A 10,000-nucleotide genomic window follows, 5' to 3' on the forward strand; every position below is an offset into this window, starting at 1 on the left:
GCTCATTAGTGGAAACACAGCTATATATTGCCATTTTCCTTCTTGTATTTATTACCAGCCCTTTAATTTCGTACCATCAAATATTCCTTTCGGGGAAAAACAAGTTTCCTCTTTAAAACGAAGCGATAGTTATCTTTATCTGCAGCAGTGATTGGCAAGATGGGAATTGACAGGCCTTCGAGTAAAATAGGCCATCCTGCCGTTAACACACAATAGTGCCTTCATTGTTACTTAATTTCAATTCTTTGTTCGCGTTTCGCTTCTTTTTAGGATAAATGCTTTTCTTTTTAATTTCCATTGTTCCCCAGAAGACTGTTCAGGTATTTGCTTAACTAAAAGTTCTCAATGTCATTGTGGTTTATAAATATATGTTTATAAGTTTATATGTTTATACCTTAAAATGTTTATATGTTTATACCTTAATACGTTTGTATATTTATATGTTTATACGTTCATACGTTTATAGGTTTATACAGTAATACGTTTATATATTTACATGTTTCTAAGTTTATACATTATACTTATATGTGTTTATACCTTAATACGTTTATATGCTTATACGTTTATATGTTTATACCTTAATACGTTTATACCTTAATGCGTTTATATGTTTATACCTTAATGCGTTTATATGTTTATACCTTAATGCGTTTATACCTTAATACGTTTATATGTTTATACCTTAATGCGTTTATATGTATAAACGTTGATACGTCTATAATTTCAGAGATAAATATTATTGTTCTCTATTCATAAGTGTTCATGGGATATACATATATAAATGTACATAGAAGATACACATTTTCATAGAACTACGATATACAGACTAACTATACTATGAAAAATACAAATAAAAACGAAATGGAAAGATTTGCGAAAAAATGATTGGAAAACAGAATGGGGAAATGAGAAACAGGAAATAAAAAAAAATAAAAAAAATAGTAACACTTAAGTCCAAAAGCGATCCATATTCGTTAAAAATTAATCTATTAAGCATGAGGGAAAATTCAATGGAAAACGAAGTCGCGTATAAAGGGGGGAAAATGGAAAGAAAAATGTTTTTGAGTCTACACGGGAAATTGAAACCTAAATCCCTTTTTTGACGGTCTTTTACTGTTGGCTTTTCATTATAAAATGGCTTTCTCCTCGTATGTCGTTTGTTAGAATAAAACTATAAAGATATTTATATAGGGTGTAACGTACGTTTGCATCGCTCTCTCTTTTCTGTGTTTCTGTCTCTATATCATATATATATATATATATATATATATATATATATATATATATATATATATATATATATATATAAATATATATATATATATATATATATATATATATATATATATATATATTTATATATATATATATATATATCTATATATATATATATATTTACATATATACATATACATATGTCCATACATATACATACACACACGCACACACACACATATATATATATATATATATATATATATATATATATATATATACATATATATATATATATATATATATATATATATATATATACATACACACATTATATATATATATATATATATATATATATATATATATATATATATATATATGCACATATACTCTATATATACATATACACACACTATATATATATACATACATACACACACTATACTGTATATATACATATATACACATACTATATATATACACACACTATATATATACATATATACACATACTATATATATATACACACACTATATATATACATATATACACATACTATATATATATATATATATATATATATATATATATATATCACACACTATATATATATATATATATATATATATATATATATATATATATATATATATATATATATATATATATGCAGAAGAGACACAGGGAAAATGAAAATACGAAATATACGATTAAGTCCTGACTACTTTCGTGATACTTCTTCAGAGGACTGATTTATTGAGAGAGGTTTCTTTACAATTTATAGGGAAAGTAAACGTACAAACATACATATAGAGAATTAGAGAACAATGACACTCCCTTACCAGCTACCTGGGCTGGGGTCAGGTGTTAACTGAGCGGAGGCCCAACCTCATTAGACACCTGCCAAAAAGGGTCATTTCTGGTGGCGGGTAAATTCTTGTTTTTGACTTTCAGTACAATTTATTTATATGAAAACACGGTAGCCTTATCTATATAAATATATAAGCAAAACATACACATACCTTTTTGGCAGGTGTCTAATGAGGTTGGGTCTCCGCCCAGTTAACACCTGACCCCAGCCCAGGTAGCTGGTAAGGGAGTGTCATTGTTCTCTAATTCTCTATATGTATGTTCGTACGTTTACTTTCCCTATAAAATGTAAAGAAACCTCTCTCAATAAATCAGTCCTCTGAAGAAGTATCACGAAACTAGTCAGGACTTTATCGTATATTTCGTATTTTCATTTTCCCTGTGGTTCTTCTGCATCTGAGCATCACGTTTTCCTGTGATTTTTACACATTATATATATATATATATATATATATATATATATATATATATATATATATATATATATATATATATATATATATATGTATATATATATATATACATATATATATACATATATATATATATATATACATATATATATATGTATATATATATATATATATATATATATATATATATATATATATATATATATATATATTCAAGTATATACCATAACAGTGGGTGTTTTCCAAAATAAACAAGGTAAAATCACCAACTATATCTACACTTCAGCTGAAACCCATATCTAAAAAGAATTACCATATGGAAACCCAGCGTATTCTACTGTAGATAAAATCATGGAGTAATTCAGAGGTGTTGATGGTATTTCTTTTAAAGTTCCTAGTAAAGAACAGGCTGACATGTCTTCTTATAGTTTATATATAAAATATATGTATAGATGTTATTGTTTTTTTTTAAATATTTAATTGTTCATTATTTCTCATAACGTTTATTATGATATATTCATAATAAACTTTATGTCCAATACTTACATTAAATAGTAATCAAGCCTTCTTCCCGCTACGTTTATGAATTCAGATAAGTATTGATATTGCAAAGGCTTATGTTAGGAAACAGAACAGCAATATTATCATCATCCTCATCAATATCATCATCATCATTATCATTATCATCATCATCATCATTATCATTATCAAAATTTCAACAGAGATTTCATGTCCATGTTATTAAACAGAAAAGCAATATTATCATCATCCCCATCATCATCATCATCATCATCATTATCATTATCATTATCTTTCATCATCATCAGCATTATTATTATTATTATTATTATTATTATTATTATTATTATTATTATTACTTGCTAGGCTACAACCCTAGTAGGAAATGCTATTGGACAAAGGGCTCCAACAGGGAAAAAATAGCCCAGTAAGGAAAGGAAATAAGGAAATAAATAAACTAAAAGTAATAAAAAATTAAAATAAATATTTTAAAAACAAAACATTAAAAACAGATCTTTCATATATAAACTATAAAAAGAGACTCATGTCAGTCTGTTCAACATAAAAACATTTTTCGTAAGTTTGAACTTTTGAGGTTCTAAAAACATGAGATAGAAACACTACTTCAACCATCCAGAAACTACAGACACAAGGAACAGCATTTATCATCTAACATTTCCAAAAGATGTACAGTAACATGAACACGTTTAATCTTCTTCTTTGTCTACATCTTTTCCCACTTCTATGTGGGGTCGATGTTTCTGGTCAGCTTTCTCCATCTACTTCTGCCCCACACCTCATCACCAGTTAATCCCTTACTTCTTCTTCTTCTTTGTCTACATCTTTTCCCACTTCTATGTGGGGTCGATGTTTCTGGTCAGTTTTCTCCATCTACCTCTGTTCCACACTTCATCACCAGTTAATCCTTTACTTCTTCTTCTTCTTTGTCTACATCTTTTCCCACTTCTATGTGGGGTCGATGTTTCTGATCAGTTTTCTCCATCTACCTCTGTTCCACACTTCATCACCAGTTAATCCTTTACTTCTTCTTCTTCTTTGTCTACACCTTTTCCCACTTCTATGTGGGGTCGATGTTTCCGGTCAGCTTTCTCCATCTACCTCTGTCCCACACCTCATCACCAGTTAATCTCTTACTTCTTCTTCTTCTTTGTCTACACCTTTTCCCACTTCTATGTGGAGTCGATGTTTCTGGTCAGCTTTCTCCATCTACCTCTGCCCCACACCTCACCACCTGTTAATCCCTTTGATCGAAGGTCATCCTTGATACAGTCCATCCACCTTCGCTTTGGTCTCTCTCTCCTTCTCGTTCCGTGTGCCTCAATTTCCATAAAAATGTTTAGTACTGGCTGTAAATACTAGCGCCCTTCCTTGTCATACTGCTACATACCCATTAACAAGTGCGTATACCGCGTATGACTACTACATAAACCAGGTGTCTCTAAATCCTCCCTGTTTCTGCTCCCATACATACAGCCAGCACGTTCTAGGTCTATTTATATCAATTTTCTGTCATCTTCCACCAGTGCTCTTTCGCTCCACTTTCTCTTCATTTTCCCTTTTTCCTCTCTTTTCCTCCTTCCCTTCCCGGTCCCCCCACCCCTCCTTCAGCCCAGCGAGGTATTTCCTCCACCCCTCTTCCTCCCTGTGAGCCAGTAAAGGAATGCCCTTCTCAATGAACTACATATTTCCCCCTTTCCTAAATCTCTTTAATCGACCTGGAGACTCCATTGTTGTTCGTTTATAATGGGGTGTTGGTGGTGATACGACTGTTAATGCTAAAGAATTAGAAACATGAATGACTATAGAAAAGAATTTAACCTTGTAAGAACGTTGAATGTTTTATCGATAACACTATTCGACAATATCTTTTTTACAATAGGTTAGAATATTTTTTGAAGGACGGAACATTAATATTGAAGAAATATGAGTGTTTACAACCCACCTCAGTATTTTATGTACAATACTAAACTATTTTAAGCGAGTTTCGAGGACATTTAAACCGAGTTTGTGGTTCTGACAGCAATGGCAATAGGAAAGCAATTTTAAGCAAAATATGACTAAATTGGGAGGATATCTTTTGCATGAATGAACAATAGTACATTTGTAAAATCACCAAAAAAATCATTGAAAACAGATAGTTGAGGCATCTTAATAAATAAAAAAATTATATTAGGTATATAAATATTCTTAGATTATTATATTCCTCATATTATCAAAAGTATGTTTTTTCTATTTATTTTTCCTCAGAGGTACATTCTTTAAAGTTTCAATCGAACTTCTGGATTCCGTTTCAAGTAAACATATTCTCAGTTGCGTAAATTCTAATGAAATACAGTTGTTGATTTTAATTCTTGTATTAAAATATATTTATTAAAGAAATTCTTTTCTTGACCGACACGTTATCAAAATAAAAGTTAAACTAAAGAAAAAGATTATTTTCCATAGACCTAATAATCAAGAGATGTCTCTTTTCTGTCTATGCATGATTTACATAAGGTCCTGTTATGCATATTCAATCTGACTCCAGAATAATATATAGAAAAATTAGCCAAGTATTACAAATGGTACTAGTAACATTCTTATCTAGATAAATGGTAACATTATTTAAAAAGTTATTTTGTTTCTTATAAGCATTGCAAAAGGGACAACGAGTCTACTATTTTTGTTTCTTATAATCATTACAAAGTGTACAATGAGATTAGTAAGATCTTTTTATCTAGATAAATGGTAACTTTATCTAAAAAGGTTATTTTTGTTTCTTATAAGTATTACAAAGTGGACAATGAGACTTAGTATCTTTTTATCAAGATAAATGCTAGAATTCTTCAAAAAAAGTGTATCTCTCCTTATTCAAAATAACTTTACTTGTCAGTTTTTCATTAATTTTATTCCATACTTTTTGTTACACTGTAAAAATTTTACATAAAAAAAGGTAAATGTCTGGCAACAGTTATTCCAGGATTTTTATCGTTTTAAAAACGGACGTATTGATGTAAAGGGTTGATATTAAAGTCACCAACCCATAAAAAATAATAAAAAATTAAGGTAAAATTACGGTCGCCTGCATTTTACTGGAATATTGTTGAGAACAGTATATTTTTTACGGAGAATTTCCGATCAAAATTACGGATTTTTCTATTCAGTAAATTTAATGATATCAAAATGCACAAACACACACGATACACCAACAAACAATCACAAATAAAGGATACATATCCATCTATCTATAAAACAAACCACCTTTAATAAGGGCGACGGGAGATCAAAATACACAAACATGATACACCGACAAACAAACCATAAATAAAGGATGCTTATCAATCTATCTATAAAACAAATATCCTTTAATAAGGGCAATGGGAGATCAAAATACACAAACACACGATACACCAACAAAATCACAAATGAAGGATACTTATCCATCTATCTATAAAACAAATGCCCTTTAATAAGGGCAATGGGAAATCAAAATAAATAAACGCACATGATACACCAACAAAATCACAAATAAAGGATACTTATCCATCTATCTATAAAACTAACCCCCTTTAATAAGGGCATTGGGAGATCAAAATAAACAAACACGCATGATACACCAACAAATAATAGCAAATAAAGATACTTATCTATCTATCTATAAAATAAATGCCCTTTAATAAGGGCAATCGGAGATCAAAATGCACAAACACACAAACACACATGATACACCAAAATACAATCGCAAATAAAGATACTTATCTATCTATCTATAAAACAAACCACCTTTAATAAGGGCAATGGGAGATCAAAATAAAAAAAAACACGATACACCAACAAACAATCACAAATAAAAATACTTATCCACCTATCCATAAAACAAATACCCTTTAATAAAGGCGATGGGAGATCAAAATACACAAACACACGTGACACCAACAAACAATCACAAATAAAGGATACTTATCCATCTATCTATAAAACAAACCCCCTTTGATAAAGACAATGCTTTTATTAGCCATTGCATATCTCCTATCATCTCCCCTTCCGAATTCCAAAGGATTAGAACAATGGGAAACTTTTTAACCTGGATTTGTAATGATCTTTTATCTTGATCTAGTGAACTGTATCAATGCGTATCCCGCGTATCCGATATCAGATTGTAAGGAGAGGTTCCGGATACGTTCCTTTGATGAGAGTGAGGGAAAGAAGTTAAATAAAAAAAAGAAATAAAAAAAAGAAAAAAAGGAGGGCTTGGCCTTTGTAATGAAACTTTTCTGGTTTACTTACTCAAGGGAGCTTGGGGTTGGAACAGGTTTGATAAACTCTCATTGGTAATTATACTGCAATGCTATAATAAACATTTATAAATATTGCAATATTATCATTAATATCATTATCATTATCATCATTAGTAATATTATTATTATTATTATTATTATTATTATTATTATTATTATTATTATTATTATTATTATTATTATTATTATTATCAAAGAATTAAATTGAAAAATATTCTTCAAACAATCCCCAGTAACCCAAAGAATCAACTCTAAAAGAGAAATGAGAAATATGATAAGAGTAATTATAAAAGAAATTTAAAGATAATCTTCCAACAATAACGAGTGACAAAAAAAATCAACTCTAAAATAGAAATAATAAATATAATGAATGTAATTATAGAACAAAATTAAATATATTCTTCTAACTATAACGAGTGATGCAAAGAATCAACACTAAAAGAGAAATGAGAAATATAATAGAAGTAATTATAAAATAGAATTAAAAATATTCTTCCAACCATAAAGAGTGACGGAAAGTCAACTCTAAAAGATAAATAAGAAATATAATAAAACTAATTAGAGAATAAAATAAAAAAAAAATATTCTTTCACCTATAACGAGAGTGATGCAAAGAACCAACTCTAAAAGATATACGAAATATTATAAAGTTATTACACTATAAAATTAAAAATATTCTTCCAACCACGAAGAGTGTGACGCAAAGAATCAACACTAAGAGAGAAATGAAAAATACAATAAAAGTAATTTTAAAACATGATTTAAAAAATGCTCTTCTACCCATAATACAAGAAACGCAGTTTCACAGCTTTGACACAAAACTATCCTGCAATACAACCGTGAACTAGGATTCTGTCACCAGGCATTCAACCCCAGCACCCCCCCCCCCTCCACCCCCACCCCCATGGAAAATGACCCCCACCCCCTGGTCCTTTCACCCCTCTGTGTGTAAGGGAGGCTTTAATCTTTCGGGGAAAAGTTAACCATTTGGAAATGGATTAGATTAGTGATCCTTTCTCGGTTCCGGGTGATCTGATATATTATAATTTGCCTAATATGTCCTCTTTGGAAACCCTTGTGCAGCTGACGCCACAACATTGTTGTTGATGTTAATTGTTGTTAATAATAATAATAAAATAAATAATAATAATAATAAAAATAAAATACATAATAATAATAATAATAATAATAATAGTAATAATAATAATAATAATAGAAAATAATAAATAATAAAAAATAACAAATAATAATAAATAATAATAATAGTAATAAAAATAAAAATGATAATAATAGTACTAATAATGATAATAATGATAATAATAATAGTAATAATATTATTATAATTATTATCATTATCATTATTATTATTATTATTATTATTATTATATATTGCTAAGCTACAACCCTAGTTGGAAAGTTAAGATGCTATAAGCCCAAGGGCTCCAACAGGGAAAATAGCCCAGCGAGGAAGAGAAATACGGAAATAAACAAGACAAGTATAAGAACAATAAAACATTTAGATAAATCTTCTATATAACTATAAAAACTTCAAAATCACCAGAGGAATAGAAATAAGGTAAAACAGTGCCAGAATATACCCTCAAGCATGAGAACTCCACCCCAAGACAGTGGATCCAACACATCAGGTCATCGCCTTACCATACAGAAAGCCAGGGACAGATTGAGCGATTCCATCAGACGCTGAAATTATTGTTAAAAAAAAATTGGAAGGCCATGCCAATTTATTCCCTAGCCAAGCTCAGGTCCATCTTAACGGGGTTTTCCACCTCATTCGTGTAACTGATTTTTATCTCGTGTTCGGATAAGGGAAACATCAAAAGCATAAATCGAAGCATTGATATATCGCTAATTTTATCAAATCGACTTAACTATAGTCAATTCTTTTTAGTAAGGCAGATTTGCACCGACTCGCAGGGGTGCACTTTTAGCTCTGAAAAGTTTCCTGATCGCTGATTGGTTGGACAAGATCATTTTAACCAATCAGAAAGCTGGAAACTTCTCCGAGCTAAAAGGGCACCGCTGCGAATTGGTGCAAATGTGCCTCACTAAAAAAAATTGACTATATGAACTCTTGTCAAATATTGGCTCATATCAAATATTCAATTTATATTAATTAAAAAGAGGAATTAATTCACTGATATAAATTTCGTGAAGTGTGCTTTAATTTTATTTGATAATACGAACGTTTAAGTATTTAATAGTTGCTACTTTACAGTTCATTATTGCCTATGATAAAGTAAGCCAAATTGTATTCTATATCAGGTACAATATAAGCTGACAATCTTCTGCCAAAATTATATTGAAACATTTACAACAGATCTATAAAACCCGACATAATTTTAAAATTTATAAAACACAGCCTAGTTGTTACTATATCTATTTCCTAGTTTCCTTTCCTCACTGAGCTATTTTCCCTGTTGGAGCCCATGGGCTTATAGCATAGTGCTTTTCAAACTAGGGTTATAGCTTAGCTTGTGATAACAATGACAATAACAGTAACAATAAAAATAGTGATAATAACAATAACAATAACAATGACACTGAAAATGATAATAAATAATAATAATAATAATAATGATAATAATAATAATAATAATAATTCTAAATGCCCAATTTACTTCACATATGATAGTAATATCTTGTTTTATACACTCAACTATT

The 10,000-nt window shown here is 29.6% G+C and overlaps 1 protein-coding gene across 1 annotated transcript in view; it reads left to right on the forward strand.

Moving 5' to 3' along the window:
• Positions 1–9,023, forward strand: part of LOC137634718 (uncharacterized) — a 45,445-nt gene extending 36,422 nt beyond the window's left edge. Inside the window, exon 3 of the mRNA XM_068367208.1 lies at positions 8,880–9,023. Within this exon, the coding sequence (XP_068223309.1) occupies positions 8,880–9,023 (144 nt within the window). The remainder of the gene's footprint in view (positions 1–8,879) is intronic.
• The last annotated feature ends 977 nt before the right edge of the window (positions 9,024–10,000 follow it).

This window comes from Palaemon carinicauda, chromosome 45, assembly GCF_036898095.1.
Source record: "Palaemon carinicauda isolate YSFRI2023 chromosome 45, ASM3689809v2, whole genome shotgun sequence".
In the NCBI taxonomy this organism is placed as follows: domain Eukaryota; kingdom Metazoa; phylum Arthropoda; class Malacostraca; order Decapoda; family Palaemonidae; genus Palaemon; species Palaemon carinicauda.